The following is a 20,480-nucleotide window of genomic DNA, read 5'->3' on the forward strand; positions in this document are numbered from 1 at the left end:
TATACGATTGTTAAAAGCCACCTTTTAATTCATATATTATAAACAAAAAATTAAAAATAAAACCTACACTTGTGTAGCTCAAATAATTATTTATTTTCTTGATGCATAATATATATGCGTAATATTAATAAGACATTACTTAATTTAAGTTACAAAAAAAAATTTAGTACATTAATTTCTTTTATCAAACTGAACTAAAATAATAAGGTACATCGCAGCTGAAGCAACGACCTGTAAAACGATGAAAATATTAGCGAAGATCACCAATATAGATTGTCTACAGGAATACATATTCATTAACTTAATTTCATCAAGTTTTGTAGTAGCAAACTTGTACAAGATTTAATTAATTAATATTGACTTGCTTACTTTGAACATTAAGGTGCCATCCAATGGGAATAATCCATACACGGTTAATCCTTTTCCATGGAAGTGTATTAGATTTGAAAAATGTTGTATCTGCAATCAGATTTAGTTAGTATCAAAGTAAGTAAAAGTAATCACAAGTTGTTTAAGCGGTCTTAAGCTGTGATTTATATTAAAAACCCGAACAGATTGATTAAATTAAACTTAAAATCTATGTAAATTCTTCATAAAATATTAAAAGGATAAGTTTTTGGTATTTTGTCTCCATCTTTAATAACTACGCGTGTTAGGCGCATGTGAGTAAATCACTGATATTCTAGGTTATTCATCTTAGTGACTATTGGTTTTCATCATTAGATATTTATTCCTTAAATTATTACTACTATCCACCTTGAAACATGAGGTCAAAATCTCAATTTTTCTTCGTATGCACTACACTTTTCAAACTGATTGCTTCACAGCAGATATAGGCAACATACCGTGGTCATAATATGTCCTACCATCATTAAAACCTTCATGGATCGGACGGGATATTTAAAATGCAAACGCACATAGCGCGAGAAAAATAATACTACCTCTAATAACAATTGAAAGTCGTTTTTGTCTTTTCGTATACTATGTAGCATTTGGCCAATCTTAAGGTTCTGAAAATTAACAATATCATGAGACAGAGAGATCTTATTAAAAAGTCTTAGACGGATCGGTCACATTGAGGTACTTGCAATGGCACTTTCTTTCAATGCGAACACAACCGTTAAATATATATAAATAAAAGTACCTTCTCCTGTAGCAAATGACCTGTTGAAGCTAATATATATAATTTGAATAGCTGATATAGTATCCAAACAGAGCAATTCATTATTGAATGTAGTACCATGTGTGGCTCCATTACCGCACCATGGTAGATGATATGTGATTCGCTTACTATTGAGTGAAAACATTGCATTGTAGTCAACAATATTGGAGCTTCAAAAGCTTTATTGATATCTCTTTTCAGTTCAAAAGCCTTTATGTAAATCAATTCCAGTTGTTTCAACGATAACGGCATTCTATGTTCCACTCTTATGAAAGAACTTGTTTTTGTATCTCTCGTGCTTATTGAAATATTTTCCTGGATAATTACTAACAACGTAATTACCATATTAACAAGTATGTAATAAAATAATATGGCTGTAAATTGTATCATTTGAGGAATATTGAAGGTAAACATAACCAATACTTTCTTCCAGAGGCTATCAACACGGGTAAAGTTGACACATACTTGACTTATTAACAAGAACATTAGGATTCCAATAGAGAAATGAATTTTTAGACGTAGGAAACTTAGAGTTTTGATACCGGAGATGGAGATACGGTCCGACCATACAGCCACTGTGTTCAGCACCTTGACAAACTTATTTCTGTTGAGAAACGAAGAAAAATAATAAACGACACAAAATATCTCCAAATTTAACATCTCGATTATATAGTTCACTTGGGTCATGAAGCCTTCAGTCAAAGAATTGTCTTCAGTTGATTTATAGATAATATGGTCGATGTGAAAAATCAAGAACAAAGTCATGGACAGCATTAATGAAAGAGCACAGACCGCGTTAGTATAAATCGATTTAGGTTTAATCAAAAACTGTTTACCGCCCAAGAATCGAATACTATATGGAAATAAACCTAATAAAGATAACATAACATAAAACGGCTTAAATATATTCTGCAAATTCAAGGACTCCCGCGGAGGATAAATATACTTTCTTAAGCGTGTAAGCAACATCACAGGTTCTAATATGGGCTTGTACACTGAACTTTTGACTGAGCAAGTGTGCAGTCAATACTAATATTAAGGTTTCCGTAAGTAATGATAACATCAAAATGCTATTATTTATTCACAGCGATACCGTGTCCAAATGCAGAATACGGTAATTAAAAATGTATATCAGTACGTATTGAAACTTTTTACGACGACGTAATAACGGTTTTACCATTTACCGCTATGTAATATTGGTTTTATTACCATTATCACAAATACAAAAGTTACTTGGTTGCGGTGCCATCGTGAATAGGTATTTTGATTCCAAGAAGTCTAGTTTAAGGTTGAATAACTGAAATTTACCGAAGCGTTTGTTGGACGGTTAAATTTGAGGGGATTGGGTTATGTAGGTGATGAGGGGTTATTTAAAAACACACTGCTTCATTATAATTATATTGCAGATTGCTTGAACACTTTTACACCATTATAAAATTATGATCTTTATATTTTTTATAAAACTATTACATGTTTCTCTTGCCGTGTCTAGATGAGAAGTCCTGACTTTTTCTTAGGAGAATACAATCATCTGTTTTTTAAACATTTAAAATAATTCTAATATTCGAAATCTGTAATCATGTGTCAAGTGTTGCCTGCCATTACATTTATATTCAAACTCCAACAGCGTTTGTAATGTGTTTTACGATTTTCATTTTATAATTTGTTTTAATTATTTACAAAAAATATTGATCATCCTCGTTACTCATTGAACTCTTTATACATTTTTGGTATAATTTAGTGTACCGTGGTGGGTGCCTATAGAGATCTACAACGTAATGTAAAACGCTTTAGTTTAAATCAACTCGCTTAGAAATAGTCTGTCAAAAAGAAACTGCATAAATCTTCTTTCGAGGATAATAACAAAAAATCACAAATCGTACTCTTGGTATAAATCAAAAAGAACATATTCTCTTTGGATCAAACAACTTCAATCATCAAAATTTCTGTGGATCTAAAAAAAATAGTAAAAATAAGGTAAAAAATAAAAATAAAATGGTAACTCACGGCTTACTCAGAAATATTTACCGGATAGGACAAAAACTAATTATAAATTCCAATAGTTTATTGAAAATAGCCAAACATGGAAAAATTAGTATGGAAAATTATAGTACTGGCCCGGCCGGTATGAAAGTCACTATTTGTGGAGCAGCCGGCGCTACAGGTATATTTTGAAAATTTTCTAAAGTATGGTTTATCATATTGTGTATCACCAACCTTTCTGCCTTCCCATCGGTAGCAGAGCATACGATTTTCTTACCTTTTTCTGTCGTATCAGCCGGTTACATCGAACATGTGGGTTAAATCGAAATATAAGTAATTTTTAGCCTACTTGCAGACCAGTTTAGTAGTATTTGAGTTTAACACATTGAGATAGATAGACAGACAGACGTAGCTGACCATTGTTTTCTAATACGTAGTGGATTTAGGAAAAAACAACAAGTATGGCAATGGAATGGAAAACCGGAGAATATCGGTATCTTACAAGCCAGGGAGTGATGGTCCATAGAACTTCCAAATGGGCATAATAATAAAATCCAGTAATTTCCACTTTTCTCATCTACTTACATAAGTTGAAAGCTGCCGCTCTCTTATGATCAGCTCATGAGCTCGAAGTCACAAATACACTGAAATAACAGCTGAAGGAAACATATAATGAAAAAAACTACAGGAAATATTAATAGACAAACTCAAAAAATTAGAACCCTTGTGTAATTTTGCCATTTTCATTTTCAACATAACATCCAAAAAAATGCAAATTCACAAAACAACTTATTACCTACGTGATTATCTCTCTTGCTGTGCATACATATAAACATAATTGGAAATTCATTTTTAGGTCAACCTTTAGCGCTGCTACTAAAACAATGTCCGTTATTAGATGAAATAGCGCTTTACGATATAACTGCAACGTGCGGCTACGGTATGGAATTAAGTCACGTAGACACAAAGTGTAAGGTGTCATCGTTTTCTGGACGACATATGCTGTGCGACGCTTTAAAGGTTTTTAATTCCTACCTATGTTGATAACCTTGAGAGGCTATACCAGCTTTGCCCTAACGTATAGGTGAGCTAACGGGGCTCAAACCGGAGTGTTGCTAACACTGGCCCTAGCCAGAGCCGTGCTTCGCAGAATCTACCACCGGATCGAAAACGCGACCCACTGAGAAGATCCGGCGAGTTACTCAGTAGGCTATGACTGTGGGATAAAGTTATGAGCGCCTAACAAACTCAGTGGGCTGTGTCTGTGGGATAAAGTTATGAGCGCCTAACATAGTTAAAGTATTAGAAGCTAAACGACTTTCTCATAAATGCCTGCCCCAAGATGGTAGATGAATATCGTCGCTCATTAATGATGTCAGGGGTGTTGCTCCTACTATAAATTGAGGATTTTGTTATTACCATTTAAACCTTTTCGTATTTTTATATTTTACTAATCAATTTAGGTCAGGCTCAGCTCTGATTATCACTAAATGTACGAAAAGTATCCTGTAGATTGTCTAAAAATATATTTTTTCAAGCCGTGCTCTGAAGGGCATTGAAAAGGTATAAACTAAATCTAAATCGGTTTAGCCGTTCTCAAATGTGTATAGCTTTTTGTGCTGAAAAACATTTCAATATGTTTTATTTGTTTTATTAGGATTCTAAAGTTGTTGTAATTGTGGCGAGAAACGAGTCGGATACGTTTGAGTCTAGTGCGCCGGTTTTGACCGAACTCACATTACAGATCTGCAATACGTGTCCATTGGTTAGTTCAGTTAATTAATTTTTAGCTCATAATGAATAGACGCAGGACTGGTCATTGTGGCGAGGCTTCGGAGAGGGTTTTTTTTTTTTTTATTCCTTAGATGAGTGCACGAGCTCACAGCCCACCTGATGGTAAGTGGTTACTGGAGCCCATAGACATCTACAACGTAAATGCGCCACCCACCTTGAGATATAAGTTCTAAAGTCTCAAGTATATTTACAACGGCTGCCCTACCCTTCAAACCAGGAGTGGACGTCTGTAGGCTGAAAGAGAGAGGGAGGGCTTAGACGAATTCACAGTCCCTGCCATTAATTGGGTTACCGGAAGCCGAACTTATCGCAGCATAAATGCCGCTCCCCATATTGAAACATAAAGTAGAAATCTCAATAATAATTGTAATATATAACATCTGTCCCATCCTCAAAACATGGGTGCTACGCGGCATATATTTGAACCCTTCACAGCCGACCTGGTACCTGGTAAGTAAATGGTTACCGGAGCCTATAAACCTCAACTACGTTAATGCCGCCATTCAACTTAAGACAAGTGTTCTAAACATCGGTTTTATAATACAACGCTACCTCCACGTTTGCTAACTTTGACTTACTCGTATATTAAAGTTATTACGGTGTAGTCTAACATTGCATGCATGCACCCACCCGATATTTTCCCAAAGTGTGCAAGAGGTGCAAGCTTAGGGAATGTATTGAGTTTCGTCAACTTTATTCTTCAAGTGACATAATTTTTCGACTAATAATTATGATTAGATTAAATAAACCTTAAATAAGCCATAAATTAATTACGTTTATTTTACGAGTTCTTACCGCTATTTTAACTTTAAAGAATTCCCGACAATACATAAAAATATATATTTATTGCCATAATAGGCAGGTAAGCCCCCGACCTACTTCATGGTATGGTACTGTCACTCATGGATAACTTCAATGATATAGACACAACCGCTGATCATATTTTTAATAAACATCTAAAGAAAACGCATATCATAACGCTCACAAAATTTCTGTGGAGTAGTTAGTAGGGAGTCAGTTCATTGCAGAGACGAAGCGAAACGAACTAAGTTCATTGTATCTTACTTCTGAGTAGAGACCACCACCAAAAGGCTCTCAATTTCTGACATAATTACCATTCGGGCTTCCGGAGAGTCTCCACTCACTTAACTCGTCACCCCTTTTTTTTTTAATTGCTGAAATGGGTGGATGAGCTCACAGCCCACCTGATGTTCAGTGGTTACTGGAGCCTATAGAGATCTACAACGTAAATGCCGCCACCCACCTTGAGACATAAGTTGTAAGGTCTCAGTATAGTTACAACGGCTGCCCCAGCCTTCAAACCGAAACGCATTACTGCTTCACGGCAGAAATAGGCGGGGTGGTGGTACCTACCCGTGCGGACTCATAAGAGATCCTACCACCAGTAAACGTTTTACCAGTTATTTTAACGACTTTGCTAATCGCAAATTTCTATCGTACTTCATATATTAAATTTTATCTACGACAGGCATTTACTATAGTAGCAACGGAGCCAGTAGAAGCCATGGTACCACTTGTAGCCGAAATACAAAGATTGCGTGGCGTGTACAACCCTCGGACGTTGCTCGGCTGTGTGGAACTGAACTGTGTGAGAGCTAACACGGTATTGGCGGACTTCTTGAAAGTACCCCCCGAGGCTGTAAGGGTGCCGGTCATTGGAGGCGCTTCTCCCAATACAATGGTGCCGGTGCTGTCGGCTGCTGTACATCCTTGCACTATGACGCAAGAACAGGTACTTTAGCGAACGTAAAATGTAATCTTTGTGTATATTTTAACGTGTAAAGTCTCAAATCAAAGCTTGTGTTATTATTAAAGTATTTGAAAACCATCTAGAAACTTTAAGTATATCGTTCACTAAACGATATTGTTACGCCGGTAAGAGCAATGCCATCTATCGCTGAATAGTCGAACGAACATCGAAGGATCTAGTAGCACCTAGAGCACTCGATACGTCCAACGCCATCTATTGTCAGATAGCGGAAATACAATACCAGAAATGTGTGGAATATTTTAGATAATTCTAGGGATGTGCTATCGGCTATAAAAGCGCTGCAGGGATGGCATGGAGTCAGCCTCGAGCCTGTTATACTCCATCCAGCAGCGCATCACCCCTGCCTCATTAGGCAGGGAGCCACATGTCCGGGCAGAGGGGTTTCCCCGAGACCCGCTCCGCGCCCCCGCAAGGGGACGCGACGACCCCACGACTGCATGGAGTCAGTCAGTAATCCGAATTACTCGAAGCGAAACAGCGAACGGATCACCTGAAGCGAATTGAGAATTTTAAAGTGTTTGTGAAGTGTTTTAAGTGTTGAATACAGTTTTTAGTTGTACTTTGGTGGAATTTTATTTATCCCGAACCCCAGCGCGTAACAATATGTTTGTTTAAAATTTTAGATAGAGTGCGTAACGTCTTGCATTATGAGCGGAACAGAAGCAGTGTCGTGCGCGAAGGGTTGCAGTACGGAAACCGCGAGTTTGTCGGGTGCCTATGCTGTGGCTCGTAATACTATAAACGTTGTGAAGGGTCTCCAGGGCGCTAAGAACATTGTGCAGTGCGCGTATGTGGACAGCCTCGGTACCTGTGCACCGGATTGTCAATTCTTTGCAAGTGAGGTGAGTAATAATAGTCTAATAGAACTAAGTACAGCTGCTGTAACTTTTACAGAATTTATCGAGGTAAATACGAATACCTGGAAGATATTGCTTTTGTATTTCGATGTAAGTACATATATTTAGGGTAAGGTCAATAGTAAAAGATCTCGTGTTCGAAATCCCATGCGCTGGACTGATCAGATGAAAATCCTTACCAAAACCCCACTTAACGAGTACGTGCGCCAAGCTTCAGTTCGTGAATTATGGAGAACAGTTATCAAAGCTATAATAAACAAGGATTCCATGACCACGACTGCTCTGCCAAGAGTAACCGACTATGATGATCATCATAACTGACATAAATTTACTGTATTATGTGTTATTATTATTCAATTGCGTAAAGGTTTGGTCTATTTTTGATAGACCATAGTTATTATACCACCACCGCAACATACCTGCTGTAAATTTTTCAGAAAATTTTCTAGATAACATCACTAGTCTGGAAAAGATCACTTTTAGCGATAATAGCTGACTGTTGACTGATTTTCAATGTTACTTTTGCTTTGGTGTGCAATAAACTGTACTCTCTCTCTCTCTCTCTTTATGATACGCATACAGTACCTTAAAGTGCTTTTAAGACTAGTTTTTTGTAATTAATATGCTTTATTTAATTTCAGTGGGTGGACGTGCTCACCGCCTACCCGGTGTTAAGTAATTACAGCAGTTCATAGACATCAACGACGAAAATGCCGTCGCCTACATTGAAACATGAGTTCTAAATCACAGTTTGAGTTTGTACTGTAGGCGTTGTCGCCTGCCCCACACTTCAGGCCAACACGCATTATTACTGCTTCAATAGTACTACCATCTTCATTCGTTTGTTATCAGTTTCATTCATATTAGATATATGTAAGTATGGTTGGTTTGAAGGGAAATTATGATTACTGGCGGTAGGACCTCACGTGAGTCCGCACGGGTAGGTACCACCACCGCGCCTATTTCTGCCGTGAAACAATAATGCGTTTCGGCTTGAAGGGTGGGGCAGCCGTTGTAACTATACTGAGACCTTAGAACTAATATCTCAAGGTGGGTGGCGCATTTACGTTGTAAATGTCTATGGACTCCATCCATCTAAGCATTAAAAAAAATATTATGATATGAACGTCATTGTATGTTATGTGCATATATGTGTACTGTGTGCCTTTGTATATGAAGTTATAATTTATTCTTATTATTTTTCTTAAAAAGGAATACACCACAGGACTACACCACCCTTGGTTTGACTAATAAAGAATGCCTAAGGCATTGAGTTCGCCACTGTACTTTGGTGCATAAAGTTGAATAAATAAATACTAATAAACGGTTCATTTAATTTAAACATATAAAGATTTTTAAAATTTATGTTCTATGTATTATATTTAACAACCCTCATCATACGATTTCAGGTAATATTAGGATCGTCTGGAGTTGAGAAGAACTTAGGGGTTCCCGAATTGACAAAGTTTGAAAACTGCTTACTGTGCAATTGTTTGCCGTATGTTAGAAATGAAATCGCTCGTGCTGTTTGGCTGGTTAGAACTTTTAATACATATTTCTTTTTAAAAATTGTCTACAGCATTCAACTAATCTGAGAAACATAAATTGTGCATGCATAATCCAGACATAAATGTGGATACGGGAAGCTTTTTCAAAGCATTCATCAATAAACAGTCTATTGAGACTAAAAATAAAGTATAATTCTATTAGAATATTACATTGACTAAAAAACTTATTGACAACTTGTCAGTTGTTGTGGGATATGTATCAAAAGGTAAAAGACGCCCTTTCGATTCTTTCGACGTAATTTCGACCTTTGCTACCCATATAAGTTCTAGGTCTCAGTATAGTTACAACGGCTGCCTCATCCTTCAAACCGAAACGCATTACTGCTTCACGGCAGAAATAGGCAGGGCGGTGGTACCTACACGCGCGGACTCACAAGAGGTCTTACCACGAGTAATTACACAAACTATAATTTTACGGGTATCATTTTTATTGCACGATATTATTCCTTCACCGTGGAAGTCAATCGTGAACATTTATTGAGTACGTATTTCATTAGAAAAATTGATACCCGCCTGCGGGATTCGAACACCGGTGCATCGCTAGATCCGAATGCACCGGACGTCTTATCCCTTAGGCCACGACGACTTCTAATTTTATGTCAATATCCTCGCACTCCGTACGAGGAATTAGTTTGTTTTCTTTAGTCATCAATCTTATAAAATGGTTGGCACCACTGTGCATAGCATGTTGACAGACTACATTACCGACTTCGCCATTGCTTCAAATAATTTGCTGCAGGTGTACACGATGTGCCAGGAGTGCTGTTGCTCGACTTGTTACGCGCACCCGTGCACTTGCTTCACCCCGCCGATAGTGCCTTGCGTGCCGCCTTCGAACTGGACATGCGACTGTCCTGACGCGTGCCGCGATGAATATCTAGCTTCGGTAAGACTGACACATATTTAACTATATAGCTATATGCTATAAGACAACATATAATCTATATATATATATAAATGAATTGCTGTTCGTGAGTCTCGCTAAAACTCGAGAACGGCTGGACCGATTTGGCTAATTTTGGTCTTGAATTGTTTGTTCCAGAGAAGGTTTGAAAGGTAGCTAAATATGAAAAAATGCTCGGAATTAAATAAAAATACCAATTTTATTTTTCCTTTGATGTGTCCCCCGTCGGACGGATTCTTTTTGTTTGTTTAAAGTTTATTTTATACAAAAGTTTAGGTCTTTTATTTATCGATTGAGGCACTACGAAGTCTGCCCGGTTAGCTAGTAGATATTATTTATGAGTCATTGACTGTGAGTAATAATTTTAACATATCTATTTCAGGTCGGCTTAAACTTATGATGTGTGGCTAGTCCCTGTGTATTAGCGTATGGCTAGGTCATCTATTTATTTATGAATATTTGAGTGAAAAGTCCTGACAAGAATAACAATAAGCATTCTGGGAAACGGTTACCCAGACAAAGATGTTTGACAAGCTCTATGTCTACAAACACTTTCAAAATTCATGCCAATGCATGCAGCAGGGGAATGGCTTAAAAGCTCTCAAGGGTCGAAGTATCGGGCATTTGTTTGGCCCACGCCTAAACATAAATTCCAGTGTTGGCTAGTGGTTTCTTTTCGACTAAAATGAAAGTGCGATCAGCCACCTACAATAATTTGCGATGCCATTCCAAAAAAAGGGGTTCATTTAGTGTAGTGTGAGTACAGGAGCTTGAGACTTGAGGTTAATGTGCCAATTACATTGTATAACAACAGGGCCACTATTTATTTCGAAATTTATAACTGCATCGAGTCAGAAATCGGCCCATTAGTAAGACCCAGCCGTGGGGACTTACAATACGCCATACCACCCGTAAATACCAGTTGGTGGTTGCATTATGCTGTTGCAGAACTCTGATGACGCAAATACCACAATTCACCAGTTACTCCCTTAGCCGCATTTAACGACACCCATTCGGCAGAGACGGGCGGTGTTTTAGGCCAAAAAAAGTTTTTATTTTCCGATTTTGTAATTTCTATATTTAATTTCTGGTAGGTTTGCAGAGAAATGACTTGCAAGTGTGGTACTACTGAGTTATGTTGGCGACCGCGCGAGTCTGACTACGACGCGGCGCGGGCCGCCAACTTAACGCATCAAATGCCGCTTAAAGGTTGCGCTTGCTCAGAATGCAGAGTTCCTAGAAGCATAAGAATCGAACAGGAGCTCAGAGAAAAGGCTAGGGATCCGTGCCTGTCTAATTTATGAAATGTTCGTGGAGATTCTTCTAAAGATGGTCGGAGGGCGTAATATATCAACAAAAAATCGAACTATTTCCCAAGAGCTCACAGATAGAAGAAATTGGGAAAACCTTTGCTTTATTGAAATGTAAAAAATATCGAATGTCTCTGATAAACCCAACAAAGAAATAAGTGCACGTAATGTAATTTTATGGAAAAGCTCAATAAAAATCAGGAAAATATTGAAAGGCTTTAATTTAAACAAAATATTGTAAATATTACAAATGACGTTATTCAATAAAAGCACTCTTGATTTTAGTGCGCACGTTACGTATCTTCCCACGCAATAATCCAAGAAACTTATTGCACGGCTTTTGTTCAATCTAGACAAAAGCGTGATGCTATGAATTATCATATCATTATCTGTTAAATCTTAAATGATTGGATTGCATGGTGTTGCGTCGTCGCGTAGACGTCACAATGTGAATGCCATCATCCACCTTCAAACACGAGGTCAAAGTCAAAATTGAATAATGAAAACCATGCCCGACTGTTTAGCAGTAGAATTAGGCCGAGTGGTGGTGAACACACATGCGGTCTTCTTTTTTGTTTATTTTTATTGTATAGATGGGTGGACGAGCTCACAGCCTACCTGGTGTTGTGGTTACCGGAGCCCATAGACGTCTATAACGTAATCGCCCTTGAGATATAAGTTCTAAGGTTTCAAGTATAGTTACAACGGCTGCCTTACCCTTAAAACCGAAACTTATTACTGTTTCACGGCTGATATAGGCAGAGCGGTGGTACCTACCCGTGCGGACTCACAAGAGTTCCTACCACCAGTAAGTTTAGTAGGGTAGATAGTAGATAGGTCTGTTAGTACTGCTTGATATTGCAAAATTTTATGGTTTAAATTCGTAACGATAGACACTGTTGTTAGGTAAATGCAAAGTTGATTATTATTTTTTTGTAATTGTATTGATTGAAAAGCAACCTATAAATGACGCAATTTTTGCATTGCATTTGCATTTGCATCTATGTTCCATCAAATGCAGCTATAAGTTATTCCAGAACTTTTCCAGAAGAAAAGGAGAAAAGGGAAAGAATATTCCGGATACTCCAGAAATTTAAAAAAAATACAGGCAATAAATTTCAAGGTTAAAATAACTTTAAAGTTTCAATTCTACCTCAGAATCGGTCAATGTAGCTTCTCTGGTATTTTCTGCCCGCAGCGTATCATTCACCAAACACTTCTGGAAATATTATAATACTATGAATGGTTGTACTCTCCGTGTGTCGATAATTATCCTTAATGCTCAGGGACGCGGCCTCTTCTAATACCTTTCTCCTGGATTATCCTGCGTCACTCCTACCTATCCTCGTCTGTGTGGATAGCAAGGTGGACTGAAGTGTTGAGAGTGGAGCGTATTTGGTCCGATTTTTGGGCACATTGACAGAAGGAGAGGTGACAATTTTAAGAGAAGCTGCTGGTAATAGGTAAGGTATGCGGAAGAAGGCACAGAGGCATAAATCCAATGCGCTGGTCGATTGTACTAATACCACAGAATAATTTCCGTATACATTAATATATCACGAACCTTTGAAATGGAGATGTTGATTACCGATTGCATTGATCTGATTTCGTCGCTGTTGTGCTTCAAGGATTTCTATAATTAATAAATACAAATTACTTAACTACTACATAATATAACACTACCTATAAAACATAACATACATACCATGATATAGTATATACATATAAAGACTTTAGGTATAATCAAACTGGTGGAACTTTTACTGGTGGTAGGACGTCTTGTGAGTCCGCACGGGTAGGTACCACCACCCTGCCTATTTCTGCCGCGCAGCAGTAATGCGTTTCGGTTTGAAGGGTGGGGCAGCCGTTGTACTGTTAAAAAGTGAGACATTAGAACTCATGTCTCAAGGTAGGTGGCGGCATTTACATTGTAGATCTCTATGGGCTTCGGTAACCATTTAACGCCAGGTGGTCCGTGAGCTCGTCCATCTATCTAAGCAATAAAAAAAATAAAAAAAGTTGCGAAACCCTGAAGAAACTTCTCGGAAAAACCATTAAAATTATTTAACTAACATAAAAATCTATATTTCATCTTTGTTATGACGAATAAATATGACAAATGAGCTATACTAAAAATAGGCAGTTAAGGATAATCAGGATATCGGATTTCTGTTCTTGGTTGTTTAATTTTCATTACCTATCGGCTACAGAAATGATTCTAAACAGTTTTCGGTTACTTTTCAAAATAAAGATACGACCGCGTGTGATTTTATTATTTTAAGGTGTTTTTTAAAACCTTAGGTATGCATATTGTGATTCCCGAGGGTGCGCCTAACCGAGATCCAGCATAGCAAGGTCCGATCGAAGCTTTCCGTTCCAAAATCCACATTTGACTCCTCGTTTGCCTTTCCTATGCAAAAATAAACGTAGATTTTAATATAACGAAATAGTAAAAACTTTTTAGTCAAGCTGTGCCTTAGTTTTCTGAACGAATAATGGTTTTGTGGACGATTAACTAGATAACCTAATTTTAAAGTGCTTAGAAAATCTATTACTAAGTATATGATAAAATTTGTATATTTATATGTTTATATTCTGGTTAAAATTCGAGCTACGTTTTCTTGAAGGTAAAACAATAAAATATAAAATAATAAGATAATGGGGGAAAATATAAAACGTACATAAGACTGTGCGAGCCACAAGTAACTAGTCAGGTCATAAGTATTGTCACACAGTAAAAACTTTTCTTTTAGAATGCTGGCCACAAAAAAGTTTATTGAATTCGAATTTCGAATTGTTCATGAAAATAAAAATGTATAACTTTTAGAATTTTACTCATTTTTTAAATATGGAGTGGACGCTTAAAGAAGACCGTGTTGCAGTTAGTGCGTTGCATCGTTGCGGTTACGCGCCAATTCAAATTTTTAACATACTGAAAATTTTTAATATAACCAAAAGATTCGTTTATCGTACCATCCAACGATACAATGAAGACTCAAGTGTAGATGACAGGTCAAGAAGTGGTCGCCCTCGGTCTGTTAGGACTCCAGTAGTGATAAAAGCTGTGAAGGCGCGAATTCAAAGAAATCCCAAACGTAAGCAGAAACTGATGGCCCTTCAGATAGGGTTAAGCAGAACCACGATGAAAAGGGTGTTAAATGAAGACTTAGGGCTTCGGGCATATCGAAGAAAAACAGGACATCGTTTGAATGCTCGTCTAATGGACCTGAGACTGAAGAGATGCCGCGCTTTGTTGAAGCGGTACGCGGGAAAAAAATATCGGGAAATTCTTTTTTCGGATGAAAAAATTTTTACCGTAGAAGAGAGCTACAACAAACAAAATGATAAGGTGTATGCACACAGTAGTGAAGAAGCGAGCAACCGTATTCCGCGTGTCCAACGAGGTCATTTTCCATCCTCGCTCATGGTATGGTTGGGAGTTTCTTATTGGGGCTTAACAGAGGTACATTTTTGTGAGAAAGGTGTAAAAACGAATGCGGTTGTGTATCAAAATACAGTCCTGACGAACCTTGTGGAACCTATTTCTCATACCATGTTCAATAACAGGCACTGGGTATTCCAACAAGATTCGGCGCCAGCTCATAGAGCGAAGAGCACACAAGACTGGCTGGCGGCGCGTGAAATCGACTTCATCCGGCACGAAGACTGGCCCTCCTCCAGTCCAGATTTGAATCCGTTAGATTACAAGATATGGCAACACTTGGAGGAAAAGGCGTGCTCAAAGCCTCATCCCAATTTGGAGTCACTCAAGACATCCTTGATTAAGGCAGCCGCCGATATTGACATGGACCTCGTTCGTGCTGCGATAGACGACTGGCCGCGCAGATTGTAGGCCTGTATTCAAAATCACGGAGGTCATTTTGAATAAACTTTAGTGTCATAAGAATCTATGTTTTGTTAAGTTCATTTTGGTATATGAATGGTTACATAATGAATAAACTTGTTTCAATTATTTTACATTAAACATGTGACAGAATTTATGACCTGACTAGGTACATTTGACAGTCCAAGCTAAAAATGAAACATTCTAATGAACATTCTAATGAACCATTATAACTTTATACACTTTATAAACTTTATACATACATTTAAATTATGATAAGCTTCTATATTTTATAGTTTCGTAAATTTCTACAGAATAATTATTGTAATTAATTAACCTGAAGGTTTTCTTTCCGTTGACATTCGGAATCGTTCCAGGAAATTTCCTTTTTCTTGGACGACTGTAATTGTTAGTCAACTTTACATTCATTGTTAAGCACTCGAGCAATTCGATTCTTTATGATATTAACTTATCACATAGCGACAGCTCGGCGGAAAGCAACTAATATTTTACATGTCAATAGGCAAAGAATGGTGATGCGCAATCAGATACTCGAATAAATATTTCACTTATACTATATTATACAAAATTTAGCAATGATCATATCAAACCGTAGACAAATAAAGAAAAGTATTTAGTAGCTAAATGTTTAAAGTATTTATAATATTCATCAAGACGTTTTTAATTTGTTTTTAACTCACTCATAATCACTCATAATACTCATAATCTCATTACTCAATAAAATTAGCTGTTATCCCGTAAAAGAGATGTCAATGTGGTTGGTGGTATTCAATTGTGATTTCTATAATTTCCGGTAACCATTTAGCATCACATTGGCGGTGAGCTCGTTCACCTATCTGTGCAATAAAGAAATAAAGCTAGTATATCGTCGTTGTCAAACCAAAATCTGCTATGTGCACTTTTTGAGATTTTTACTTTTTGACCTTTTCGTATAGTTCACAGCCCTATCTGCCGTATAAAAAAAAACTGCTATGTGTCTATAGCTTTAATATTTATCTATAGCTCTCATTTGATATAGTTCTCAAAATGTCACTTTCATATAAAATTTTATACGAAAATGTTTTTACTCGTTAATTGAAACTAGAGTTTTTGCACATAGCACAGATTTTGGTTTGACAGCGAAGATATGTTCCAAATGCATTTAAAAGTTTGTAACATAACTTATTAAGCACTAGTTACTAAGCTCACGTGAACTGTATTTTTAATTAATGGAAATGTCAAAGTATTTCAGTTTAAATGAGGTCAAAAAATTGTTATTTGTTAAATTAATTTTAATAATAGTTACATACATCAATTACTTGTGGATCCATTTCACTTGCGACCACATTGTCTACACATGTTTCATCAGTTTTTAAGTCGATTTCTACCTGTTCATCAATGTATACAAAACAAAAATTAACTAATGTAGTAAGTAAAATGATAAAAGTAATTTTAAAATAATCATTATTTTTAATATATATTTATGTACAAAGTACTTTTAACACAGTATACACGCAATTAACTTTTTTTTTATAAGCCGGCCATTTTCGAGAAAAAGCAATATCGAGGATATGTTCGTTTTGGAAACTTGTTGCAAAAAAACAAAATTCAAAAATGGCCGGCCCATGTAAATTCGGAACCGTTGGAAATGCGAGCGGCGGCGTGCGTTTGGCTGGTCGAGAATAACAAAATGGTTTCATATCGGATCGTAGTAGGCGCGCGGTGAGACCGCGTGCTCAGAGGGGGGGTCGTATCGGGCCCCGCAGCAGAACAGCTGACGTACAGCTCGTGAAACTCTGGACGCCCGCGACTCACTGCGCGGCAGCCCGCCCGCTTCTTCGTCGTCAAACTACAACCAATAAACGAAAAAGATCAATCACACTCGCATAACTCAAGCAAATCCATACGATGACACGTTTAGCGATCCTAACAATACATTAACTAAACATAACGATTTCGTAGCGCGCGAGCTGCCATCCCAAAGGACTTCGAGAAATTTTGTAGGGCAAATAACTCATATTGGTACTAATGACTAGAGATAGCAGTAGGTATATTGATTTAAGGTCGTTGACGTCAAACGTAGAGGATAATATGGATATGCCTCCAAAATACCGGAACTTCATATTTATTGCGATATTTGTTCCGGAACTTGAAAATGAGCTTGAATCTGTGTTTAAGGTGAAAAACGTATTAATAATATTAATCTACGCTACCAGTACTGGCTAATAGTGAAAGAAATCAGTATTTTATTTTATACAAAAACACCTTGGAATAGTTACACCGTATTTTGTCCCTTTCTGCTGAATTAGAAATGACGATTGTCAGTATGAGACAAAATTTAGACAGGGCTTTTTGTTACTTTATCTCATAAATATATAAATTGTATCCGATGGTGATTAAAAATATTTTCCTTCAATTTAAAAAAATTATCATTATTGATAAATTGGCATGTCCATATTATAATATCTTGACGCAAGTATATAAAATCAATCTACCTACTCCGACCACTGCTAATGACGAAGAAGTTTTAAAATTTACCCATTTCGTAGACCCTTTGGGATCATCAGACGTCCTAGGTTCCGGCATTTCTTCGGTAATGCTATCATCGTCATTCTCTTTAACAGCTTCGATTTTTTCGGCCACGAGATCGGTCGTCGATGCCACTTGTACTGGTATCGGTGTTACTGTATCTTGCTGCGTCAAAATGCCAACACTTTATTTTGATTTCAACCTCCTTTTAATTATAATTCTTAAATATTTAAAAAAATTATTATGAAACGAATTTAGTACGATAGTTTATGACCAAATCTGTATAATAAAAGAGTTTAAAAAAAATCATGAATGCGCTATAGCACTGGTGAACAATGAAGCAAAACCTACCTACAAAGTGCGATTAACGATAGCGTGATTGGCAAACGTTTGCTTTTTAGTACAATGATAGCATGACAATGGACTTGCTGATAAGTTAATCCCCATTTTATCGACCTGAAGTGCCCAACTTGGACACTGCATGTCCAATATTTCCTTAAACCAACATGAAAGTCGACAAAGAAAGTCTGGTTTGATCAAAATAAAATATCTACCTTTGGGTCGTATACATGATTAGAAATGGTGGAATGATACACAGTGAAGGAATAATACCGTGTAATAAAAATCAAACCCGCAAAATTATAATTTGCGTAATTACTGGTGGTAGGACCTCTTCAGAGTCCGCGCGGGTAGGTGCCACCACCCTGCCTATTTCTGCCGTGAGCAGTAATACGTTTCGGTTTGAAGGGTTTGGCAGCCCTTGTAACTATACTGAGATCTTAGGACTCATATCTCAAGGTGTATGGCGCATTTACGTTGTAGATGTCTATGGGCTCCAGTAACCACTTAACACCTGGTGGGCTATGAGCTCGTCCACACATCTGAGCAATAAAAAATAATGAAACACAAAAAACAACCAAGCATTACAAAAAACCACTACTATTCAAATGAGTAGAAAGGTCTAACCTTAGTCTCGAGTCCGACTTGGGTTAGAGTAATCACTTCGGGGGAGGAACTGCGTTTTTTTGTAATTGATGATAACTTCTTGGTGATGCCGTGCTTGTGTTTCTCTGTGGACACCGCTGTGAAGAACAAAACCGTTCTAGGTTTATTTTTATGTTCTAATGAATCGTACTGATGATAAAACGCGTCAAATTCAAATAGATTGTTATCGTCGACCTGCCTATTTTTATTGCAAAATAATTATGTGCTCTAGTTTAGAAGGGTATTAGTAACAGCAGTTTTAAAATACAATTAATCTTCGAAGTCATGTCTCGGCGGCGGCGTCATTCTGGCAATCGCTTAACAAAAGGTCTGCAAGGCGTTTATTTACCAATCAATTAAAAATCATAGATAATACGTCCTTTTTTCATATGTAGTCCAAACCCATTCAGCGTGGAAAATATAAAATAAAATTACTCAGTAACTTGAAAAATGACCCACCCCGCTCATTTTCTTTTCGGTCCCTGATTTCATCAAGATTTTCGGTAGCTTCTTTCAAGTCTTCGTTGACAGCTGTCAAGTGGTAAGATTAAGCAATATAAGTAATTTACTCTGTAATTTTAAAAGCTGATCATTAAAAATTAAAGCGTATTATAATTTAACATACGTAATATATTTAAGTTTAATTAATTTCGATATTTCATTATTATCGCTAAACAAAAACGAAGATACTCATGCTAACCATAGTCGTCCATAAACATAAGCATTCCGAAAAGCTTTATCGTAATATCAATTACGTATAGTAACATTTATGTTTTCTTAGTCTATGTTGAATGAAAAATTTGAAAATTAAAATCTGTAGCTAAACGTAAAACCTATGAAATCTTTTTGGATTACTCACGCGGTACGCCAGGTGCTCTGGATCGTTTGTGATGTAATTCTGTGGGCGACTCTGGCAATTCAGGTCGATATGTCTTGTGTCTGGCTGACTCTACGACAACGACCGGTGAGCCGCCAGACCCTCCGGTGTTTTCTTTCTCGGACATTATTCAAACCTCAAGCATCCATAAGTGTTGATAAATATAAAAAACACACCGTTGTATCAATGTGTAAATTCGTATTTTTTTTTTATTAAAGGCACAAATTCAGTTAAACGTCACGCTATATAAATTTTGACAATTGACTTATTCTTTCCGCCGTCTTCTATATTTGAAAGTTATTATTAAAACTTTTTACAAAAGAGGACATTTTTACAATACCCCACTACCATACAAATTTTACTCATTGCTTCATGAATCGATTTTTTTTAATTTTCTGATTCTGGTTGATGTTCGAAATGACGAGTTTATCACTCACCAGGAAGTTAGTTTATAATCAATTAATAAAAAAAATTGAGCAATCGTTTTAGACGTGGGAAAATAGATTATAACTGCTTCTTCTTCTGAGTCGGTCTCTTCATTGCTGAAGGTCGTGTCTAATCTAATATTTTTAGAAGTCCTCATGGCCTAAAGGATAAGACGTCCGGTGCATACGTGTTGAGCCATGCACCGGTGTTCCAATCTCAGGCGGGTACTAATTTTTCTAATGAAATACTTACTCAACTTAAAGAAGCTAATGAATTGTTTACACGCAGTCTCAGATAAGATCTCAGCTGCAAATTAGAAATATTCATAGACAAAAGCGCAATTCTTTTAAATGAGTGTAGTCGTACCATACTGGTGGTAGGTCCTCTTGTGAGTCCGCACGGGTAGGTACCACCACCCTGCCTATTTCTGCCGTGAAGCAGTAATGCGTT

General features: G+C 37.0%; 3 protein-coding genes across 5 annotated transcripts; 1 reads left to right on the plus strand and 2 right to left on the minus strand.

Moving 5' to 3' along the window:
- Nucleotides 1-69: 69 nt before the first annotated feature.
- Nucleotides 70-6,272, minus strand: Gr68 (gustatory receptor 68). 2 transcript variants are annotated; one of them, XM_038012237.2, is made up of 4 exons: nucleotides 1,145-2,207; nucleotides 942-1,010; nucleotides 370-459; nucleotides 70-231 (listed from the first exon to the last, which is right to left on the minus strand). In XM_038012237.2, exons 1-4 carry the CDS (start codon nucleotides 2,129-2,131, stop codon nucleotides 172-174), a joined length of 1,206 nt encoding a protein of 401 aa, XP_037868165.1. In that variant the 5' UTR covers nucleotides 2,132-2,207; the 3' UTR covers nucleotides 70-171. The 2 variants fall into 2 exon arrangements, with proteins under 2 accessions (XP_037868165.1, NP_001233217.1); NM_001246288.1 differs by lacking the exon at nucleotides 942-1,010 and adding an exon at nucleotides 6,204-6,272 and having other exon boundaries at nucleotides 172-231; nucleotides 1,145-2,071.
- On the plus strand, nucleotides 2,795-11,578 carry LOC101741175 (malate dehydrogenase, mitochondrial). The gene is made up of 8 exons (XM_004932013.5): nucleotides 2,795-3,326; nucleotides 4,002-4,165; nucleotides 4,803-4,910; nucleotides 6,429-6,692; nucleotides 7,355-7,573; nucleotides 8,998-9,123; nucleotides 9,896-10,042; nucleotides 11,155-11,578. Exons 1-8 carry the CDS (start codon nucleotides 3,158-3,160, stop codon nucleotides 11,362-11,364), a joined length of 1,407 nt encoding a protein of 468 aa, XP_004932070.3. The 5' UTR covers nucleotides 2,795-3,157; the 3' UTR covers nucleotides 11,365-11,578.
- LOC101741456 (uncharacterized) lies at nucleotides 11,575-19,886 on the minus strand. Of its 2 annotated transcripts, none has more exons than XM_062669697.1 (10): nucleotides 19,587-19,886; nucleotides 19,187-19,258; nucleotides 18,710-18,822; nucleotides 17,753-17,908; nucleotides 16,525-16,602; nucleotides 15,552-15,614; nucleotides 13,667-13,780; nucleotides 12,935-13,003; nucleotides 12,524-12,589; nucleotides 11,575-11,719 (listed from the first exon to the last, which is right to left on the minus strand). In XM_062669697.1, exons 1-10 carry the CDS (start codon nucleotides 19,729-19,731, stop codon nucleotides 11,627-11,629), a joined length of 969 nt encoding a protein of 322 aa, XP_062525681.1. In that variant the 5' UTR covers nucleotides 19,732-19,886; the 3' UTR covers nucleotides 11,575-11,626. The 2 variants fall into 2 exon arrangements, with proteins under 2 accessions (XP_062525681.1, XP_021207670.1); XM_021351995.3 differs by having other exon boundaries at nucleotides 18,710-18,825; nucleotides 19,587-19,882.
- Nucleotides 19,887-20,480: the final 594 nt, after the last annotated feature.

Source organism: Bombyx mori, chromosome 8 (genome assembly GCF_030269925.1).
Source record: "Bombyx mori chromosome 8, ASM3026992v2".
NCBI lineage: Eukaryota > Metazoa > Arthropoda > Insecta > Lepidoptera > Bombycidae > Bombyx > Bombyx mori.